At 37.5% G+C, this 23646-nt stretch overlaps 1 protein-coding gene across 3 annotated transcripts; it reads right to left on the bottom strand.

Moving 5' to 3' along the window:
• Window positions 1-5201: 5201 nt before the first annotated feature.
• oser1 (oxidative stress responsive serine-rich 1) lies at window positions 5202-9966 on the bottom strand. Of its 3 annotated transcripts, none has more exons than XM_081718338.1 (4): window positions 9603-9966; window positions 8483-8807; window positions 7496-7606; window positions 5202-6367 (listed from the first exon to the last, which is right to left on the bottom strand). In XM_081718338.1, the coding sequence occupies exons 2-4, from the start codon at window positions 8566-8568 to the stop codon at window positions 5599-5601; spliced, it is 966 nt and encodes a 321-aa protein (XP_081574464.1). In that variant the 5' UTR covers window positions 8569-8807; window positions 9603-9966; the 3' UTR covers window positions 5202-5598. The 3 variants fall into 3 exon arrangements, with proteins under 3 accessions (XP_081574464.1, XP_081574465.1, XP_026860823.1); XM_081718339.1 differs by having other exon boundaries at window positions 8483-8616; XM_027005022.3 differs by having other exon boundaries at window positions 8483-8593; window positions 9603-9965.
• Window positions 9967-23646: the final 13680 nt, after the last annotated feature.

The following is a 23646-nucleotide window of genomic DNA, read 5'->3' as shown; positions in this document are numbered from 1 at the left end:
CAGAAATCTTGAGGCTTGTCTCTGTGCTGTTTGGCATATTGTAAGCAGGCTGCTTTGTGGCATTGGCGTAGTAAGGGCTTTCTTCTGGCGATTGGACCTTACAGCCCATTTTCTTCAAGTGCCTCCTTATTATGCATCTTGAAACAGCCAGACCACTTTTTTTCAGAGAGTCCTGTATGTCAGCTGATGTTATTTGTGGGTTTCATTGCATCCTGAGCAATTTTCCTGGCAGTTGTAGCTGAATCTTTTGTTGGTTTACCTGACCTTGCCTTGGTTTCAACAGAATCCCTCATTTTCCACTTCTTAATTAGAGTTTGAACACTGCTGATTGGCATTCTCATTTCCTTGGATATCTTTTTATATCCATTCCCTGTTTTATAAAGTTCAACTATCTTCTCCTGCAGATCCTTTGATAATTATTTTTGCTTTCCCCATGTCTCATGCAGGGGTCTGTCAGGAATCCACTAACTTACTGACTCTTTATACACACACACTGATTGACAAGCAAACAGATCACAGGTGGGGATGCTTAACTTTAGTAACCATTTAAACCTGTGTGTGTCAACTTATGATGTGTAACCATGCTAAAACTTCCAGGAAATGTAAACTTTTGATCATGGTTCTTTTGGTAGTTTCTGTTGTCTTTATGATTTTAAAAAGGGCAAAAACAATTGTTTGATAATAAATGGCTTGACCCAACCACTAAAGATGAATAAAAGAAAAGTTGTTGTATTACCATTATTATTCTCTGAATAAATACTTAAAAATCACAAATTCTGCCATGTTATGTAAACTTATGAGCACAACTGTATCTTAAAGGTTTATACTCCCCTATTCTGGTCTCACATCCAATTGGCTCCATTTTAATTGGATAACAACTTGGTGAGGTGCCTGAATGGAGGTTGACCGATTTTTTTTCAAATAAATAAATAAATAGAGTAATCACCTGGTTTTAAAATGTAATGAGCAGAAAGCACAGATTTTTGTTATGAAATGTGGTGAGTAGATTTAAATAGTAAGAAGTAACATACATACTCAAGTAAACTACAGATATTTAAAAATGTACTTAAATACAGTAACATAGTACACATACTTCGTTACTTCCTGCCTCTAAATTTAACAGGATCACACTTGTTAAATTCCAAGGGATGGAGCACCATAGCAAATTCATATGTCTGAGTGTGGGGGGTGGGCAACAGAAAACACCACAAGGCAACTGGAGAATTGTGTTGTACGAAAGGGACATTACTGTGGATTGACTGGAATTTCCTGCTGGAGAAGGCACACACAGTATGCTATATGAGTCATTCTGATAGAAAAGGCAATCGATCAAACACATCAGCAAAATCAATAAACCTAAATGCCAACTGATCCCAGATATCACAGAAAGCTATTTTCACACTATGTGTAATATATGTATCTTGTACATTAGATCATTATTGTATGCTTAAACTCTGTAGTCGGAAAAATAATAGTGTTAAAAAATATCAATGTTATTGTCATATCTGGACAAATTCTTTGGTTATCATAAAATGTATTATATGTGTATTATATGAATATATATGTGTTTCAGGGTGTGGAGAACAGTGATCATTGTGAATAGCAGGTTCTTATTATTCTACCTCTCTTTTCACTCAAAGGTTAGCTGCAGCAACCTTTGTCAAATTCAGAAACCAACAAGGATCATTTTACCTTATGTGAGCTCTGGTTCCCGCTTAAGAGACAATACAGACTATACCTTTCATGATCCTCTCTTACTTCTTGCTTATTTTTTAGAATTACTTCACTATAATATTGTGACTAACAATGATGAAACACTGAGAGAAAGGTGGTCACTGTGTTGTTAAGCCATCTAAAGGCATTTAGTGGCTCATTCAGAATTAGGATTTTCAAAGTTTTTTCCAAAAATGAAAATGCATGCTTTTTCAAATGTTCAAACATATGCTCTCAAATTAGTCAAAGAGGTTCAATAAAGACAAATGTATGCTTGATACATTATCACTGTGCCCAAAAAATAGATAAATGGTCATAAATTAAGGTAAATTGAATGTTTACAATGTTTACTATTTCACAGTCATCTTTAAATTCATCATCCACAAAGATGCCTATAAATGCTTAAATGGAGATCCATGTTGCTTGGTTGGGTGTCTGAACTTTTCCCGTGTTGCAGGGAGTTGTGTTATATAGTGGCATTTACAGCCATGTTCAAGTGATTCTCTCCACTGCCCCTCAACCAAGTACCCCCCTTGTAGGGCAGTGATCCTAGCAATCAGGAGTCAAAGGTCAGAAAAGCTAAGTGAGCCTCAACAGACCTATAGATGTCCAGAACAACTCAATGGTGGGATTGGTGGGGTTTGGACATGAGTGGAGCACCTGGTCAAAATGATTCAGGTACAAATGCCATCTGTGCCATGTGCCTCCCATGAAAATTTCATTGAAATATAACTGAGTTATGTTCTCACTCCAAAGGACACAGGCAGGGTCTCTCCATTTAGTAAGTGATGTTCCAGCAACGTGTGCTTCTGTAGAGCTGCTGATGGTATTGTCATCCAAACTGAAAACTCCTCAAGCACAGAATACATTTTATAATGCCAGCAAAAAGTCCTGGAATTTCTGTGCACAAAAGGAAGTAGTGGGAGGAGGGGCAAGTGGTGGCAGTGGAGGAGGGGTATTGCCGCAGGTGAGGGAGCATGCCGGAACAAGACCGGCCTGATCACATTACAGCAACTAGTCAGTCCACTCTTCATGAACCACATTGTGTTTCTATCCTCCCATATTTCTTTTCCCCAAGAAAATGTATGGGTTCCTTCTTTATAGTCTGTTGGTGGAACTCTTAGAACCTTGTTGTCTTAATTTGTTTATAACTGAGACAGGTCACTCAATTGGCATAAGAATGGTTTGATACCGCAACAGTATACATATTATGAAACAAGATCCTTTTACCCTTATTACAAAGGGTCAGACCAAAGGAAACTTTAAATTTAATACAAAAGCTATTACCTAGATTTCTTCCATCTCCTAACAAGAAAAGATTTGATTTTAAGTCAAATTGCTCAGCCAAGCAGCTCTTATCAACTGGTAACATTTTGCCGATGCTTTTGTCCGTTTCCATAGATTTGTTTGGTATGCTTTGATGCTTGATCCTTTTTTCAAGGGTCTATACAACTTTACAAGGCACTCCCATGGCGGTGGAGGGGCAAAGTTAAGCCCACTGAACTGGGTGAAAAACCTTAAAAAAAAAAAAAAAAAAAAAAAAAAAAAAAAGGGGTCTTTAAATAATACCAGGACTTTCTGTGCAGCCAATGTGTGAGCGAAGCCATGCTTTCTCTTTAAACATGATCCATCGGGGTGACACCAGAACACAGGCAAGCATACCAAAAGAGAACCAATAGGCAATCATGTGATAATAGTCCTAAACCAAGTAGAACATCCATTAGTGTGTGCCTCCTATATAATGTTTCATTCTTAGAACCTGACAGCTTTGCATACAGAAAATCGAAAGTAAATACAAAGCACTGTGAGTGGCCTTGGTTTTGAACTGGTCAGGTGTTCCAGCCATGTAAAATATGCCTCAGTGTTTACATGTCAGAGTAAACCTGACTGTTGTAAAAAAAACAGTAAGCAGAGGAGGGGTTGGAAATTAGAAAAACACAATAACAACAACAAAACAAGAGCAACAGAAAACTCACTGCCCTACTTAAGCTAGGGCAAAACAATCAGGGAGGCTGGACCTCCCACATGCTAACATTTTCTATATGAGTAGCTAAGAACATGGAGAAAGGGGTGTAATCTATGCATAATTAGCATATTTTCAGAGCAGTTTATAGGTCTCTAATAATCTACTTGCTGGAAAGTTCTATATGCTGTACTTATTATGGAACTATCTGTTATCAAGCCTTCGTGCAAGCTGGAGTACTGGTAATCAGCGCACATACCCATGTACTGTCAGATTATTGCAATGGACAGAGGTCCATTGGACAGGTCAAGCTTGTCTGTTTATCACATCATTCTCATTGTTTTCTAAGTTGTTTATTATTATATACACCTTAAGAGCACTTCAGAGGGAAACAAATAAATGAAAATTGTAACAAAATAGCTTACATAAGGGGATTTTCATGTTAATTAATGAAAATGTAATTTATTAATTAAAGACTACAAAAACATGGCACATCCTTTCTTGACATGATTATATGTTCTGATTAAGCTGTAGTGCATACTGTGCTTGCCAGTTTTGTGTTTGGAAAATGTTGTTATGAGGCATACAATGAGTAAGTGCTGCAACCTTGTGGTGAATTGAGGAACTAAAGGAAAATTGTGTAAAACTTTTTGTTCTAAGAGCCTTTCACCTCACCGGATGTTTTTTTTTTTTTTTTCAAGCTACATAGCTGCTCTTATTACGTTAACAAAAAAATCCATAACGTAATTTACTGTATTGCTTTGCTAATATAAATACAGAAAGGTCTCAATGTTTTGATATCAAATAAAATCCATTTAAATGGTGTGACAGAAAATGTTTAAAATTTCAGCTGTGATTTTTAATAATTACTTGTTACAATGATGTAAATATTTAGTATAAATGAATCTGTTAAAACTAAATGATTGAACTAAAGATCTCTGAAATTCATCAGATGCTAAAAGCAATGCAGTTCATCTTAAATTGTAAACAAGATCAATAAACAAATAAACAAGACTTTTGTCCACGATATTCCTACACCACATCATATATTGCCAAATATGAGCAAAACCCATCAAGACCAGATTCAGTAAATATTAGGCTTGCAACCCTCAAAATATGGGAGCATACCAAAACAACGTTAAAGGGAAGTTATCTTGGTTTTTTTATCCTCATGCCATAGAAAGGTGGAAGATATAAAGTGAACAAAAGTGACTTATGGAACGAGTTTTACGTATTTTCTTGAATCATTATCAAGTCATGTTTATTGACAGATTTATCAAATTTACATTTTTTTTAGGATTTATGCAGATGACGTTATAGTAAATGGACTGAAGTTATATTTTGAACTAATCAATTAATTGAATCAATTAACAAATAGGCTACTGATAGTGAAACACCTTTTGTACACTGGGGAAAAACAAACTGTTACGTAGCCAGAAAAACCAACTGTTTCCATTTCTGCTTTCACACAAATGTTGAGGCCCACTGAGTGCAGTGTAAAGGTTTATGTAAAGTAGCAAATACATTGCTTTTATCAACAAGTGTTTTATTATGATTTTATGGAAAAGCTAGACAACACAAATTGAAAATAATTATTACTTGGCATTACAATTTTGCATATACCAATACAAATCAAACCTGCAATATCTGGCACAGAGCTTTGGCAATTTTGTACGTAAACCAAACAAAAGAAAAACCATAACCATATAAAAGGTTGATAAGTCATACTCCGTGAGTTTTAATTTCTCAAACAATGGGAGATGAAAAAAGACACCAAAAGAAGTCAAACCATTTAAATAACATTTTCATGCCCAACCATTTAACCATTAAAAAAAATCCTATCTTTTATATGTATCCCTTTTATTTATGAGTATGTCTCTCACATTCCTTCAATTTACTAAACTTCTATCAATGTTATTTCTTTAAGTGTACATCATCTCAGCCATATGTGACATCTTCTTGGGGATGTAAAGGTAATATTCCATGTAGCCTGACAGGTCCTCTATAGTGATGTCATCCACATAGGCACGGGCCTGCTCAGAACAGGAGCGTGGTGAGCTGGATGTCGCCGATCCAGCACTGCTGCTTCCGGCCCCGGCCTGAGTTCTGGAGCTCTGAGTCGCATCTGTAGGACTGGGGAGTTTCCTCTCGCATTCGGAGATGACGTCACGGAGGCCTGTGAATGAGTAGACTTCCAGGGCCCGCCAGCCTGAACAATGGCACTCCTGCTGACTGCATGGGCACTGGCTGCCCTCGCGCTGCTCGCGAAGGGATCGGAAATCGGGAGGGGTGGCGAGTTGTGCTGTGGTGCCGCTTTCCTCTGGCAGAGCCAGGGTGCATTCGCCCCCTAGGCAGGATGTGCTTTCGGTGCTGCTCTCGTCATCCGAGGTGGTCCCGGTGCACAGCAGCAGTGGGCTGTGGTTCTCCAGCGCAGCCGAGAGGCGGGCTTCATAGCCAGATGCACCAAAGATGGGAGAGCACGAAACAGACGACAGCAGCTCCTTCTTGGCAGGCACGCCCAGTGTAGCTCTGGGGTCATCTGGATCTGGAGGGCTCTTGTGTTTAAGGGGGCCAGGGGATGTGGGCATTTTGGAGCTGCAGTAGGTGAATTTTGGAGGGTGAACGATGGGAGACTTTGATCTTCTTCTCCTTTGGCTCCTCACTACCCCTCTGGAGGACTTTCGCGTGCATCTACAGGCAGCAGTGAAATATAATCCAGAACAGCAGTTAACAGACATGAACTGCTTACTGTATGGGGAATCAATGGTACTCAATAATGCACATCATAATGTCACATGCAGTTTAAAATTAAACCCCATAAAATGGCCTAAAGCTGGGTATACACTGTGTAACCAATAGGATTACATACAACATACTACAAAGTAACATTTTATATTTTCGGCATTTAGCAGATGCTCTAAGCCAGAGTGATTGCAAAAACAGCAGTATCGCAAAATGAAAATTAAGAATGCGTCCCAAATGTGTACTACACACTAACACTATAAATTATATACTAATCTTAATATTCAGCATTTGGCAGTTTAGTACATAAAATATGAATGTACTACACTGTTTTGTAACAGAAAGTAACAGAAAGTGATGTGTTTCTGTGCCAAAGTACATCATAACAAGCAGTGACTCTGAAGAGTATGCCAAAATATTTTTTTCTTTAAAACAATTAAAATGTTCAGTAACTGTACCTTTAACCATATGGTCTCAAAAGATGACAAAGATGCTTCAGCATGAGCTTAATTTACTAATCAATTTACTAATCTTGTGTATAAGTTCAAATTTGTTTCCCCAGCAAGGAAGCTAACATTTGTCAATTAAGCAAAAGCAAATTACTGCAGGCATCAGAATTTATTATTGAATAATAATAGATTTGTCTGTGAATTTAATCACACTGATATGGTTATTATTATAATTTGCTAATATTGGATAGCTAATTAGCTTGTTAACTAGTGTTGTAGACAAATTTCACACTAAAAGTGTTTTCATTCCATTACTTAATTAACTATTTTTACAGAATGTTTGAGCTGCTGTATGCCATTTTCCTCACGTTTCCAGGGGCGAATAACTCTTTTTCCATTGCGTTATGAAACATCAAAAAGTCCTAATCAGCACTAATCTCAATCTTCCAGACTAACTTTTGTTCAAATAAAGTTCATAAAACCCAGAACAACTCCAATCACAGCTAAGAATGGCTGATTCTTTAATAATAACTACAAAATGGAATTCATCACCATCATGATATAAGATATTTTGTCCAGCCCTCTGAAAGACCCAAGAATATATATAAGACACAGTGTGTTAACCTACCCAAGCCAGTTCTCTTTTGGGGAAGAAATCTTGGGTTTGGCTCCATCTGTGTTGACTCGAGTTCCAGCTCTGGATGCCAAAGCCTCACATACACATGCTGCGGTTGCAGAGCTAGAAAGATACACAACCACAATGACCATAACATCATAACTTTACAGGCCCATTTTCTCTAAGTCCACACGAGCAATCTCACCAGAGTTCTCAAAAAAAAGGCACAGCCAAAATATATTTCTTGAGTCAGAGCCTGCACCTAGCTCCATTATTACTGCCTTAAGAGAGTGCACTACATAATGGAATTACTGGGTTATAATACCTAATGCAAACATTAGACTGTTAATTTTGGTACAAATGTCTACTGAATTTTACAGAGGCTGCTGCAGATTTGTGTTGATAACTAAAAAGAAAGAAAGATCTTAAACAAATTACTGAAATGTTCAAATAATTTAAACACTCAACCAACTCATGTAAAACATTTTTCTCTTATTCTGAATTAAAATGACTTGCCAAATGTACTAATATAACCCCATAAATTAAGTAAGCCATTCTTATTCCTGTTTAGAAGACAGCACACATATTCCATTTATGACCTACTGTAGTACTACACTGCAAAATATAAAATAAATTTAAATATCACTTTCTGCCACAGATACTACTTGTATTGTTTATCACAGGCAAATTCACAAAATATATGATTTCATGTGTTATTCATGTGATATTTTTTTCTGCCCACTCTTCAGACATATTACAGGGTGTTTTTTATGACACATACATCAGTCAGAATACCTCAATATTCAGGCCATAATTAATTGCAAAAAGGCAAGAAACAAAATTGCTGTTTGCAGCTCCATCTTGGAACATTAATTCCAAAAAACAACAATAATAATCACAGAAAACAGATTTACATGGCAAACAACTTTTTTTTATATGTATAACACATCTTATATACTATCAACAACATGGCATTAATAAGTGACCACAAAACTACACCTTTCAGCATCCACACGCAGCTTCTTAAAAGCCATCTGTAGTATTTCCTCCTCACACTCTTTTCCTTCTGTCTTCACAGTGGCCATGGTGGTGCCTGACACTGCCTTGGAACTAGGGAACAGTCAAAGGTATATCTGAATACAGACAATAAAAATGCTACCTTAAAATATTGTTTGCTTTATAAAGTATACTAAAAAGAGAAACCTTTATTCCAGTGCAACTATTGGTAAAGTACAGTCATCGGGTTCTGATGTGTAGGTTACCAGGCTAAAATCCTGGAGTGCCACAACAATGCATCGTTCGTTATTTTCTGTGCCCCAAAACACTTCCGTATTCAAAACAAACAAGCATAAAACGTGAGCTGAATTGTGTGTTGAAGCAAGGAAAACACGAATATCTGGATTTCTCAAAGACTAAGGTTTGAGAACACTGATTCTACACATCAGCAACTTCCAAACAACGTAACCTAGTTTAGATAACACTAGGCTAGCTAGTTACTTAAAAAACATAACTATCCAGCTAACTATTACTATGAAAATTCAGTTCGAAAAAAAAAAATCAATTTGTATAGCAGTTAACGCTATAAGTCTAACTTGTCAAATGTTGCTTAGTTTAGGTACTAACAGTTAACATAGCCATCTTACTAACTGTCTATCTAGTTGGCTATTTTGGTACATTTTGATTGTCAATAACAACGACAGGATCTGTGTACTTTAAGCAAGCAAGCTAACCTACCTACGTTAACTTTCTGAGACAATATACAACGGTTCAGCGCGCAAAGTCTACGATAAATATAGCGTTAGCTAACCCAGGTCAATTATGCGTTTTAATTTCTCAATCTCGCTATCTAGCTAGCTAACTAGCTTAGCTATTAAAATAAAAGCCAAACTAGAGCATGTTAACCTAGCTAGGTTAGCTGGCTAAATTAGCTAGACAAATCTAACGCTATTTAGCTAGTTAGCCCTCTAACGCAAATTAGATGTTAATCTAGCAAATGTTAGCGTTAGCAAATTAGTTTTCCAAACAACTGTGGTCTTAATTGACCAAATTTGCGTACGTCGATAGCTAGGTGACACAGAAATTAAGGACATTATACTTACTTATAAAAATATATACTTACGGCTTAAGGGCTCCAGACTTTTTAGAGCATAAACATTAAGAGTCCTAAAACAGCTACACCTCCACGTATAGCTAAACAAATCCTTTACCAATAGGCTAATTTGCTATGGTAGCTCGCTAGGCTAAGTTAGCTAACGTTAGCTACGTAGGCTATTTTACAGTTTCGGGGATTGAATACTGTTCATACCCGTTTTACATCGAAATGGGCAACGCTGCCGGAAGGGCATTGCATTTAAAAACACATCGATTTATTTATACGATAGTTATTGATTAGCTAATAGAAACGCGCTTTAGCTCTGTACTGTTTTACTGACACCTCTTGTTTACAATCCAACTATCTGGCTACATGGTGACTCGCAATAACGGAAATTACGCATACGTAAAAAATACACAGATTCGTCATTCTGTAATTACGTAATCGAAACTTCCAGTTCAAGCAAGAAAGTTCGGAATAACTTCGAAGAACTTTATTCTGGTTCAATGTGGATACATACAAAATATAAATACACATAAAATTAAATATTTCTTTGTGCATTTGTTCTGAGCTTGTACCCATACAACAAAATTTTGGTCTGACTTCTGAATTCTACATTCTGGTGCTTTTTTTTTTTGTGCCAAATATTCATATTATTTGTTTGCCTTTAAAGCATTTTGTCAGATCTTGGGTATGCTATATAGGTGCTATATAAGTGTAACAACAACAACAATAATAATAATAATCTAAGGGACTGAGAACAGCCTAAGTAGAGTTTTATTACATTTATAATACATTATATCTGAGCCATTGTAAATGGGTGGACACAGAACAAGATGGAGGAACTGATTGCAGTAGGGAGTTTAATAAAGACTGAAGAGCATAAACATTGAGCACAGCAAAAACATGAAACAGATAAATAATAGTTACAGGAACCAGGGAAGTAACACTCCTAGGCTGGAAGCTTTATTTGGGAAAGGATTTAATGGATTCAGTAATTTCTTCAGAGGTCATCTTGGAATCTATACCTTTCTATGCCACTTTATGTAATTTAGGTAATTTAGTGCTTTTTAGCCAGTTCTTATTGTCTCCTTTTGCTTTTGATTGGTAAAGATTTTAATAGTGCCCCCCTAAAACTGCTACACAATAACTACAACTAACTGTGCCATTTTTGGAGCAAAGGTGCAAGTTAGAGACCAAAAAGGATTTAAATAAAAAAAAAAGAAAAAAGAAAGACAAACAGTAGCGAACTGAGGGCAACATTGTAACAGAAACAAGAAACAAGCAAAAAGTGAATGAGCAACTGAATAGTCTTGAAGTTTGCCAGCTTGTGAGATGTGTTCTCATACAGTAGAAGGTCAATACAAAGTACTGATAAGATGCTCCTGTGGGCTTAAATGCGGAAGATGGAATGAGGTACCCAGTGTGTGTGATAATAAATAGGTGATTGTGAATGTGGAAGTGAATATGTGTCATGGTTGGTGAAGGGACTGGTAATTGACAGGTTGGAGGTGTCTGATTGACTGAAGGAAGGTGAACAGGGATGTGTGGGTGATAGGTCTAGTGGACCTGCATCGAAGGGTTTTAGGACAAGGACATGACAGGCAGTGCATACACAGGTACCTTCAGGTAGGTTGACCCGGTATGTAACTTTTTTAATCTGATCTTTGATGATTTATGGGCCCACATACCTGGGGCTTATCTTACCACTGGGGCCTGCCATGCCATCCGTGGTGGCCACATATACTTAATCTCCTGGTTGGTGAAATGACTCGCTCCTCTTCGTCGATTGGACTTCCTCTTCCTCTTTCTATGATGCCTTTCTGATGTAGGCAGTGGCAGCAGTTTCCCTGCAGGTGGGGTATATGATATGTCTTGCTGCATGGATTGCCACCAGTAGCGCACAGCTAATAGCTGTCCTGTGTGGGTGGAACCTGGATGTCCTGTTCCAAGGGCGATGTAAGCCCAAGTAATGAGTGAGGAGCGGCACTGAATAACCTGTTGGGAGGACAGCCAGGATGTGCTTTAGCCTGTGATATTACCCAGTTGAGGTCCCATCCAATGGCTCCCAGGGAGAAAGAAGAAGGCAGGATGAACTCCTGGTTGGTAGGTATTGCCTCAGGGTCAGACTGACGTGAGGGTGCATCAGTCTTGATGTTCTTGGACACAGGCCAGTAAGTGATGGTGAAGTTGAACCTAGAGAAGAATACTGACCAGTGAGCCTTTTTAGAGATAAGGTGCTTTTGTTCTGAAGGTACTTGAGGTTTTTGTGGTCTGTCATCACCACAAATAGATGTTGAGCTCTCTCCAGCCAATACCTCCATTCCTCAAAAGCCAGTTTGATTGCTAGGAGCACCCTTTCCCTGACTCTGTAATTTCTCTTGGCGGGTGACAACTTCATGGAAAAGAATGCAACATGCTTTAATTTAAGATTGGTTGCAGAGTATTGGGAAAGCACCACTCCCACTCCTGCATACAAAGCATTCACCTCAACAGCAAATGGCTTGGTGGGATCAGGATGCTGCAAAACAGGGGCAGTAGGGTAGTCAATGCCTCCTTCAACCCAATGAAATCCTCTTCTGCACATGGGGTCCACTTAGGCCTATTCTGCTTCCCTTTTAAGAGATCACTGAGGAGTTTTGTCGTTTGTCACTGAGGAGAGTTGAAAGACCTGATGAAGCACCTGTAAAAATGAGCAAACCCCAAGAATTGCTGGAAGTTACAGCAAAATTGGGGCCAGGGTTATGGTCTCCACCTTACTGCTCTGCATATGCATGCAAGAGTCCATTATGTGGTAGCCTAGGAAACTAACTTGTGCAGATGGAATTCTCAATTTTACTGTAAAGCTGATTCTGAGGAAGTGCATGTAGGACCCTACGTACATTGCAGATGTATTGGTCAAGGGAGGGAGAATAGATCAGCATGTTGTTTATGTAAGCAACCATGCATGTACCCAGAAACACCCGTAAAACCTCATTAATGAACACCTGGAAGACGGAAGGTGTCATGGCTAGGCCATATGGTAGAACCAGGTATTCATAGTGGCCAGATGTGGTACTGAATACAGTCTTCCACTCATCATCTTCCTTAATCCTAATTATGTTTTTAGGCAGTGCATAGATCTAACCTGGAGAAGTACCAAGTTAGATCTGAGCTGCTCTAAAGGTGCAGGGACTATGGGCAGAGGATGTTACTACACTGATGTTGACTAACAAACTCTAGTACTTATTGTTTATTGTAGTTATCATTGTCTAAGATAGAGCTTATGTATTTTGTACTTCTAGGCATCAGCATTGATCCCTGTATTTTTACAGTATTATAGATCACTGGTATTTTGGATTCTAACCTACTCTACTGGCTAGGATGTATTCTATGAGTAAATTACAAAACACTTTTGTAAGTTGCTCTGGATAAGAACATCTGCTAAATGATTTAAATGTAAATGTACTTCACCAAAAGGGTGTTTAGACCTCGGTGGCCTCAGCCCTTTTTCTTGATTATAAAGATGCTGGTTGAGGCTGCAGAGGTGGAGGACCGTATGAAACCCTGAGCTACTACCTCATTAATGTACTGTTTCATTATGGCTGTATCCTCCTGTGATAATGGATAAACCTTTCAGGTTGGGGGGCAAGCATTTTCCACCAAGTGAATGGAACAGTCTGTAGCTGAAGCTGAAGCTGAATTGCGAAGGCTGTATTAGCGTTAGGGTACTCGGTGGTAGTGGACTTGAGGGGCATAACCGGATGATGTAGACAGTGGGTTTGGTGATAGGGGGACCACTGTATAATCTGTTCATTGGTCCATGAGATGAGGGGTTTGTGTGTGTAACCATGGGAGACCTAAAGTGATATGGTGTGTAGGTGCATCAAAAACAAAAAAGGAGAGTTGCTCATGGTGAGTGGCGCTAACTTGAAAATGTAATATAGGTGTTTGCAAGTGTAGTATGGGTAAGCCCACCAAAGTGGAGTGAGCAAGACATGGTGTATTGTGCAAAAGCAAGTTCTGCATCAGTGCCTAATGGAGTGCAATATTGAGTGTATAGAAATGCACCTGCGGTCTTGATGTTTTTGTGGAAGATAATGGTTGCAATCTGGAAGAAAGGGAGTATTCCAAAAGAGCACAGAAAAGCAGAGGGTATCCTTATTCCAAAAAAGGTTTCCTTGGGTATAGCAGAGTTTTCTTAACATTTTTCTATTTTCTTCTTAATGTGGAGGGTAAGATTTTTTTAGTGTGACTTTATGAAGATTGGAAGCATACTTCAAAATGAATAAATTAATTGATACATCAATACAAAAGGCAGGGATTTCTGGCTTTTAGCTTGTTTGGAGCACAGTAGTATGATCTGGCATCAGACTTAGCCAGCAAAGAAAGAATAGGAACCTATATGTGTTTTTCTTAGCAAATGCATTTTGCATAACTTCTTATGAAAGTATTTGGATTCTTCCAGGTACAGAATAATATTACTAGGATGGTTAAAGCATATTTTCAGGATATTCAGTTCTGTTTTAATACAGGATAGTTTGTTATGTCCTGTCAGAGATTGAAAATGGTGATAGAGGTAATAATTATTCTCTCACAAGGAGTTGTATTTGGGGAGAGATTATAGAATGTTTCTGGCTACCTCCAATTAAGGTATACATAGATGACATGACAATACTGACAACTACTGAGGCACGTCAGTGGTGTTTACTAGAGAAGATAAATGATAATCTCAGGGATGGGCAGGGATGTTTGTCAATTCTTAAAGGAAAACATATGCATGTTATTAATAGCATCAAGAATGTTTTTAATAGCATCAAGAAATCATGCCTACCAGGTAAATTGAAATTTGGGTGTCTCCAGTTTGGCCTGCTGCCTCATATTAGATAGCCACTGACAGTGTATGAGGTCCCAATTACAGAAATAGAGAGGCTGGAGAAGATTGTGACTAAGGAAGTAGGTAGTGGTGCCGTGTTGTAGTGTAGCTTGGAATAGGAGGGGTACTGGAGCTACCGCTGACAAGCTTTCTTGAGGAAATTAAATGAGCTAAGCTGAGTTGTGAGATGATTTTGTTAGGATTCAAGGATACAGTGAAAGTGGCAGAACCAGGCACATTAGGGAGGATGTGGAATCTGTGAGTGGTGATGCAGTTAGCTAAGAGCTGGTTAGAACTAAGGGATGTGATTGGCCAAGTGCACTGTAGATAAATAGACCTTGTGTCAGGTGACTTCTGGAAAGCAATAAGGCCACAAGAAGGTGAATGATGGCTAGTTTTATTTGTGAGCAGGAAGAGGTAGCACCGTTTGCAGCAGCAGTGTTGCAAAGTAAGCAAGGCAAATTGCTTCACTGAGAAAGTGTAGAGAAGAGGACAATCATCTGGCAAGAACTGTGGCCAATGGATGCAAATCACATCACATCAAATCACATCAAGTTTTTGCTTGGAGCAACTTACAACAATGCAAAACATTAGACAGTACATAGGTGAAGACCCTAAGTATAAATTATGCATGGGGGTTGGCATGCTGAAGCATATTTTATCAGTGTGTAATGTTAGTTTGTCTCAAGGTATATATATACGTGGAGACACAATCAATTGCTTAGTGTATTAGCAAGTTTATTTGATAATAAATTAGAGATTAATGCATTACCTAGTAGTATTAGTAATAAAGTAATTAGGTTTATGCAAGAGGGGCAGCTTGTTGGAGAACAACCACAGGCTAGCAATACTGGTAGATGGGGTGAAATGCAATTGCTAGTGGACATAGGTAAAAAAAAAAAATACAGGTCCCACAGTGTATTGCATTAATTATGCTGAGGCCAGACATATTGTTGAATTCTGAAAGTAAATGGATAGTTTATTTTATAGAGTTAATTCCATTCGAATGTAGTAGATGAAGCTTTTGAAAGGAAAAAGCTGAAATACATAGACTTGGTGGCTGAGGTGAGAGAATGCGGGTGGCAGATGCATATAAGACTGATAGAGATAGGTGTTATGGGATTAGTCTGCCACATCATTGCTTGTGCAGTTCAGGCGTTAGAGGCCCTAAATTAAGGGTAGCTGTGAAGAAGTTATCAGAAGTAGGTGAAAGGGCTAGCGAGTGGTTGTGGATAAGGTGAGCAGACTCGTTGGAGAAATGCACCTTAAATTGGGAGTAGCTGAGGTTGTTGTGTCATTGTGTAATGTCGTAAATCCAAATGGAATAAGTGGCACTGAACATGCATTAATGATGCCAGTGGGGCTACCTATGGTCTTAATTGCTGGGAGGGCAAATATGGATTTTACAGGTTGTGTGTGCTAGTGGCATAGTGCATAAAGCCTATGAGCATGCACCACAATGTCAGTGGAGCTGGGTACAGCCTTAGTCACCAGGGAGGCCAGTTTGGGTTTATGTCTAAAGAGGTGCAGTTTGATTTAAAAGTGATGAGGCTAAGAGACCAGACCTCACTGGAGGTGTTGTGAGCATAAAACACAGACAAAGGGAGGTGCCTACATGATGACCCCCAAAAAGAGCTTGCAATGTTGTGGTTGCTGGAATGAAGAGAGTAGGTGGGGCTTTATATGAAGCTGGCAATGGACTGGCATAGGATGTTTTTACATCTTATCCTATGCATAAGTAGTGTTATTTTAGTTTTATTGCTTTCTGTGTTTCCATATAAAATTCAGTTTTGTTATCTTGGATTTGATTTCTCATACACAGCATTTCTGCAGCTTTTATTAAGATGCTTCATATGAAATAATATGCCCCTGTATAACAGGTTTAAAACTTTCTCACAAAGTAGAATCGTAGATATCAGATGTATTATTGTTAATCTCTAAAAAAATCTGATACATTCTGTCAGGATATGAAAATATAATCTGAAATTAAAATCTGATGGAAAAACAAGATTAAGGGTCAATGAAACTGGGAGGTGATCAGAAATAAAAAATTATGCCATATTTGTATTAATTATATTAAGCAATAATTTTGCATCCAACATAAAAAAGATCAATGCAGGATTAGGTTTTGTGCATTTTAGAAAAAAATGAATAATCCCTATCAGATGGGTGCTGAGTCCTCCAGACCTCTACCAGATTATTAGAGGTAATCATGTTTCTCAAAATAATTGAAAGATTATAAATATTGCAATAAGTGTTGAAGTCCTTACCCACAATCAAATATTTGGTAAATCTGACAAGAAATAATAGGCCTTATGAAAAATGTGGCATCATCAAAATTATGTCCATAAATATTTAACAAGGTCACATGAGATTTAAAAATATGTCCAGTTACCACTATGTGCTGGCCATTAAGAATTAATATTGTGTTCAAATTGTAGTTATGTAGTTCTAATTATGATAGCAACTCCACAAGCTTTACTCAAAAATGTGCGTAAAGATTAGCCCAGCTACAGCGCAACCTGGTATAATCAGATGGAATAATATGCATCTATTGTAAATATACAATGTCCACTGAGAGGTACTTAATGAGAGAGAATACCTTAAGTATATTGCTGGTTTGCGCACTTGCAATGCAAAAAGAAATCAAAAGGTGGTTTAGAATGTATGGGCTCTAATTAAGGCTTTCCATCAAAGTCTTAATAGAAATGTGAAAACAGATTTAGCATATAGTAATATAACTAGGGGAGCTCTTGACCTTCAAGCTAACCCTTGAGGAGACATTAGCTGGAGGGTACAGCTCACCCATTCGTTGTATATACATAATAACCCTCCTTCCAAACCTAGGAAAGGGCCAGTGAGATTTGATTATTTTGGTTGATGTAACTTCCATCAGCACATTTTTTTCCAGATAATGACAAATATGGAACCACTAAAAAGTTTTGTATATTAAATGTTTTTTTTTTGTTACATCATCAATTTTCTTTACAATCATTGTTGTTATTGTCATAATTTTCTAAATTTGTTTAGTCCTTATGTATATAAGTTGTTACCCAATTAAAAAACAAATATTACATATTCTTGACATATTTAATGTAAAATATTTTCCAATGTACTTCTTGTGTGTCTGAATTTGTGACATATTTTCATGTCCAAACAACTGCACTTAATTTGACAAAATAATATTTTTCTTTTAATAAATTCATTACTGGTGTCTCTTAAAGTCACTCACATTTAATGCTGTCCAAAAAATGTATTTAATAAACTTATCTATGAAAGTAGTTACAGAAAGTCCAATAGAGTCAAAAGTAGGATCTGTCTCTTATAATTACAGTGCAGTAAATTTCAGTGTCTCCAAAAAATTCAATTTCTCAAAAATGGCTGCTCTCCACTCCTGACATTTTTAAAAAGATGTATACAGAGAAGTACATAGTAGTCTACAACTAGGTTCAGGGCTCCTGCTTTTTTGCACAGTAGTTTAAACCTTGTCTAGCTCACCATTAATTTATTTTCACAATGTAGAGCTAAATTAATCTACAATTAGGAATAAACTGGACTAATCACAAAGAGTTCGAGTTGCATAAAACTAAATGTTGTGACATCTTGGCTGCTTCCAAATTAAAGCTATTAATGAGGTTTGACTTAAATGTGTTTACTGTTTTCTTATTTATTAAAGTTTTTAAGACATGTATGCTCTTGTCTAAGGAAATATATAGGGAAGGTGCCTTAATCCTTTAAATTAGTAATTTTCCATTTTTTATTGGTTGCTTTATGGGGTTGGTTGTTTAAGATGATTTCTTAAGTTGGTTCCCATATATTCTTAGAATCAATATTATTGCCCCTATGCAAGTTGGCACTATGCGTCTGAACCAAATTATAGAATGGAAATCAAAAATGTCTTGGAATTTTCTTGTTTTTGTCCACTGGTTCAGGTGTACTTTACGCTGGCCCTGGGCTTATTTGTTTGTTTTGGGTTTTGTTTAGATTAAATCAGAAAAACTTGGTAATTTCTATGATTAATTAGTGGGTCCAGACTTTATACTCTGTCTTCATTTGCTGTGTAGTATCAACAAACTACCAGCAAATGGTGCCACAGTACTTGAGTTAGATGTGGTCTGCCTGACAGCCACAGATAATGTGCCAGAAGAGCACCTATGTCTCATATGATGAAAAGATTTTCTGTTCACTGCAATAATCAGGCATTATATTCCCACCCTCCCACAGACATTCCTAATGTTATTAAATTTCATCCTTGTACAGATTATTCTGTTGGACAAGAACAAAGCTTGATGTGTCTTAGTGCAAATGAAATCTGGACATAAAAATGATCAAAGGCTAAGCATAAGCCTGTATAAACATAAGCATAAAGTATAAGCTTTTTCAAACTTGGTATTGCTAAATGCATAACAGCTGGTGTTCAAGTGTTTATTGATCAGTTCTATATTGTTTTGTAATAGTCTATCCACTATGCTAGGTTTGAACAATGATACATTGTTCAGTTCCTGTGTTTCCTACATGCTCTATATATCATAGTGAAAAGCACTGTCAAAATAAACTTAAGCTTCTTAGACTGCCATCACTCAATTTATAGAAATACCATCACACAGAGTAGGCTATACATGAACACAATAACAGCTTTTTTATAGCTCACTCCAGTCCCCTGAACAGCCCACAAGTCTGCATATGACGAGAGTCCTGGGACCACTGTTAAAGAATAATTTTCACAGCTCTCATTTAAACTATCATGTTTCACCTCTCTTATAGAAATTTGATGGGCCAGATAAATGTTTCTTGTTCAAAATTGTAGACCTACGTATCGTGTTCTATTTCTTTCTAAACTGGCCTAATCACCATAAACCTATACTTGAAATTGAGACCAATATAACTTTAATATGTCATTATTTTCATCCTTAATCTAGGCACATATTATGTGCTATTCTGAAGATAGTCTTAGAGATGTGCACATATATCATTCAGCTGTAACAACATATCAATGATAAACATAAATGACAAGCAAAATGGACTGATTCTCTTAGAGATAACTATTTGACATAATCTGAATGGCACAAGCCCATTTCCTTACAAATATCTTACTGTTAGTGATAAACCCTCATTTATTTTCTAATGGGCTTAGTCTTATATTCACATCAACACAGAGAAGAATTTTTAGAACATGCAAGTGAATCTAGAAATTGACAGTAGTAGTACATGGATAATTGCTAATAATTTCTTCTAATGTTAATTGCTTATTTGTGAAATAATGCCCTTTTGCTTTCTTTAGCCCAGAACACTGTAACACATTGTAACACTGGTACATGATGTAAATATAAGAAAACATCTTGTATAACATTCACCATGAACATAAAACAGGGAACAGTGTGTGACATAAAACATAAAGATAGAAGAAACAGCAGTGTAACTAAGAAAACAACATCAAGACATTTGCAAGGACAAAATGAAACTTAAAGGGTATAAATATGCAGCAACTAATGAGGAACTAACAAGACACATGTGCCAAAGATAAGAGGTAGGCAACACAGTTATCACACAGGGCAGAGATAAAACCAAAACACAAACAACCTAGACCTCACCATGCTCTCTGCCTTTGTAAAATACAACTCCCAAAGTGCAAAAAGAACACAGAAGGAGGCCCTGGGCCCCCAGGGTAAGATGGCAATAGCTAGAGGAAGCACAGAAGGCTGGTGCAATAATTAATGAAACAGAGACTGTACCAGGAGCAGGACTAGGAGCAGTGATGCAGATAGAGCCAGCACCAAATCCTCTACCAGCACATGCACCCAGCCTAGCAAAGTTGGCAAAGGCAGCTACAACCAAGATATAATCTACATGCTTGCCTCAGTGCTACATACTGTTAAGAATTATTTGCCACTCACATTTAAATGTTCTCAATCATCCAACTCATTTTAATATTAGATAAAGACAACATGAGCAAACCAAAAACACAACCTTTTAATGCTCATAACATTTACTGAAGATAAAGATTTATTCAAAACTTAATCACCCATGTGAAAACAATTGCTACCCTAAATTTAATAACTGGTTGTGCAACCCTTGGCAGTAACAACTGCAATCAAATATTTGCGATAACTTGCGATGAGTCTTATACATCATTATGGAGAATTTGACCCAGTCTTCTTTGCAGAATTATTTTAATTTGGCTACATTGCAGGGTTTTTGAGTGTGAACTGCCAGTTTAAGGTCTTACCATAGCTTCTCAATGGTATTCATGTCAGGACATTGACTTGACCAATCAAAAACCTTTTGTTTTTCTTGAGCTATTCAGAGGTGAACTTGCATCTGTCCTTCGGATCAACTTGAGCTTTAGGTCACAAACTGATGGGTGTACATTTCTCAGGTTTTAACCATCTAACGGCTCTCACTGGAGTCCCAGAGCCATACCACTGGCTTTGTAACCCTTTCCAGAGATTTAGATTTCAATTACTTTGTTTGGCAGCTGTATTTGAATCCCTTAGGAACATGGCAACATGTACTGCTTTCTGAGACCTTCTACCCTGCTTCACATTTCCAGAGAAATTTTATTTAAATAATGTTTATATTCAACAGGTCTTGCAGTAAACATGTCTGGGTGTGGCAAGTGAAATTTAACCCAATTGTATATAGAATTTGCTTAACTGGTTGTTTTAGTAGCTAACAGGGCAATTATTTTTTCACATACTGTAGGACCAGGTAGGTGTAATGCTGGCCCGAGTGCTGCAGGGCACGGAACAGGATGCATAGACCTCCTCAACATTGAGAGACATTTAATAATATAAAACATACAAGACAACATTGGCACTCACACAAAACATTAACGCTGAACATTCTTAACAGTGTGAACATTAATAACAATGACAAAGATTAAACAACAGTAACAGTGATTCTACAAAAACAGTAATATCAATATCAATATCAATATCAATATCAATATCTACATCTACAGTGACCCACACCAAGGATCACACTAACTGGGGTTCAAATAGACAGACAGACATGTTATAATTAACTCCATGCAGGTGTGTGTCTTTATGGAGGGCGTGGCTACAAACAGACGTGGTTCCCTCTGCCCGCGACGGGCCATACCACGTGACTCATGGTGAGGGGGTGGAGCGTTCTGTGACAGTGGGGCTGAACAGCATTTTTCCTTCAATAAATTTAATTAGCATTAAAAAAACAACATGTGCTTATTTGGGTTTTCTTTATCTAATGTTAAAGTAGTTTGATGATCTGAAACATTGAAATGTGACAAAAATGCAAAAATTAAATTTTCACAGCACTGTAGGTGCCACAAGCTCATCAACACACACAGGGGCAGATCTCTCTCTACACAGGCAGAAGGCACAGTGGGTGCATCCAAAATGTTTGTTCCCATAGTAAACCCAGTAGCAGCAGATGCTATGACTATACCTGTCTGGACATGTCTTGTTTGTTTACTCTATAAGTTTTGGCCACAAGGCAGAGGCAATTGGAATGCTAAAACATGGTTATCATTTTAGATATATATGGTAACTGGCCATGGCTATACTTGGCACCCAGTATATTCTCTCTGCTCCTCTATCTGAAATTAATTATAACCTAATGTTCATCTACAATGGTAAGGAAGTAGTTTGTAGTCTCTGAAGTCTGGCTAAATTTTGATGCAACCCACATAAGAATAACCATAATAACTATAAAAAGATTCAGAAACATAAACACATTCCATTTGGCAGGAGGTGTTGGGCTCTTTTTTACTTTTAGAACTTGCAATATGTCTCATATAGCTGATCAATCAGGTTTCCTGGGAAATAATAATAAAAATACTGAATTCAGATCATAACAAAAATTCTACTAAACCCCCCAATAAACCAATAGTCCAATAAATACTGAAAAGCTTTATGAACGTATTATATAAAATAAATGTCTCTCTTTGTGTTTTGTGCAAATTGTGCATATATATATATATATATATATATATATATATATATATATATATATATATATATATATAAAATTAGCATTGACCTTCATACCTCCAGTATACCTCCTGGAATCACTGCTCCTCAAGAGACAAGGATGACATGCATCGGAACCTTTCTGTAGTAGCACCCAAATGGTGGAATTAACCTCCATTACCTGTCCATACAGCAGTGTTTAATGCTGTCCAAAGACCTACCTCTTCAAAAAGCACTTGAACGATCCATAGTTACTACAAAGCACTTGAATAATCAGAGATCCTTATATATAGCTGTATACCTTAAAATCTTTCCTTATGGGTATTCCCACTGATAGGGTTCTAACTTAATGTTATCTTTTAAAGCCTTGTCTACCAGCATGAGGATTTCTTCCAGGAAGACAACTAAGCACTTGTAAGTCATTCTGGACAAAGAGGGTCTGTTATTAAATGGGGGTCCCTTCAGTGGGTTTCCATAATTGCCCATAAACTTAAATGAAAGTTTAGCTTTTTTGTCTTTTGCAATTAAGTTTCTGTCTTATTCATTTTGTCCACCCATACTTGTAATTTTTTACGCCATCACCAACTTTACCCCACCCCCACCCCATATATGGAGAGGAATTGCTTCTCTGGATGCCTCAGGGGAGACATAGCCGCTCACTGCTTGGCCTGCAGCTTTAGCATTGTGGTTTGGCATTGGTCTATGGCCTTCTTGTTGGAGACTTTTTTCGTTCTCAGTGGGAGGCACAGTGGAGGACTGGACGGAGAGGTGGGAACGATGGGCCATTGGTTAACTCAAAGAGTGAGTTCCATACATCAACAGTGGGCCTTTGTGACGTTAATGACCAAAGTAAAGTAAACAGAAAGTGCCTTGCTGGCCCAAAAAATCTGGAGAAGATTTGACCAGGGGTAAGCAGAAAGTCCTGTAGGTTTGATAACTGAACGATTCAAGGGCAAATTTCATACATTGGCATTCATTAGAGCAAATGAGAATGCTGCCTTTCAAACACTGCTGTACACCAAATAAGCTTACCGAAACTGACTAAGCAGGTCAGTCTCAAACAAAAACAAAAGCCATGTGCACAGCCACCACCGAGTGACGTGGACTACAGTGTACAGTGGTAGGCTATGTCACAGATGTAATAGTTTCATGTAAAATTTAAATTAAATAATTAAAAAAATTAATCTCATAATGTAATGTAAAATAAATTCTGTATAATGTAAACAGTGTATATCATCCTGATTTCTTACTCTATAGCAATTCCCTG

Source organism: Electrophorus electricus, chromosome 7 (genome assembly GCF_041902795.1).
Source record: "Electrophorus electricus isolate QZ-2024a chromosome 7, ASM4190279v1, whole genome shotgun sequence".
In the NCBI taxonomy this organism is placed as follows: domain Eukaryota; kingdom Metazoa; phylum Chordata; class Actinopteri; order Gymnotiformes; family Gymnotidae; genus Electrophorus; species Electrophorus electricus.
This window is presented reverse-complemented; position numbering and strand designations above follow the sequence as displayed.

Excerpts from the sequence above, each read along its gene's own strand:
- oser1 (XM_081718338.1), bottom strand. The coding sequence starts at position 8,568 with ATGGCCACTGTGAAGACAGAAGGAAAAGAGTGTGAGGAGGAAATACTA. Across the intron at positions 7,607-8,482 it reads CTGCGTGTGGATGCTGAAAG|CTCTGCAACCGCAGCATGTG; the intron begins GTGTAGTTTTGT and ends GTATCTTTCTAG. Across the intron at positions 6,368-7,495 it reads CCAAAAGAGAACTGGCTTGG|ATGCACGCGAAAGTCCTCCA; the intron begins GTAGGTTAACAC and ends TGCTGCCTGTAG.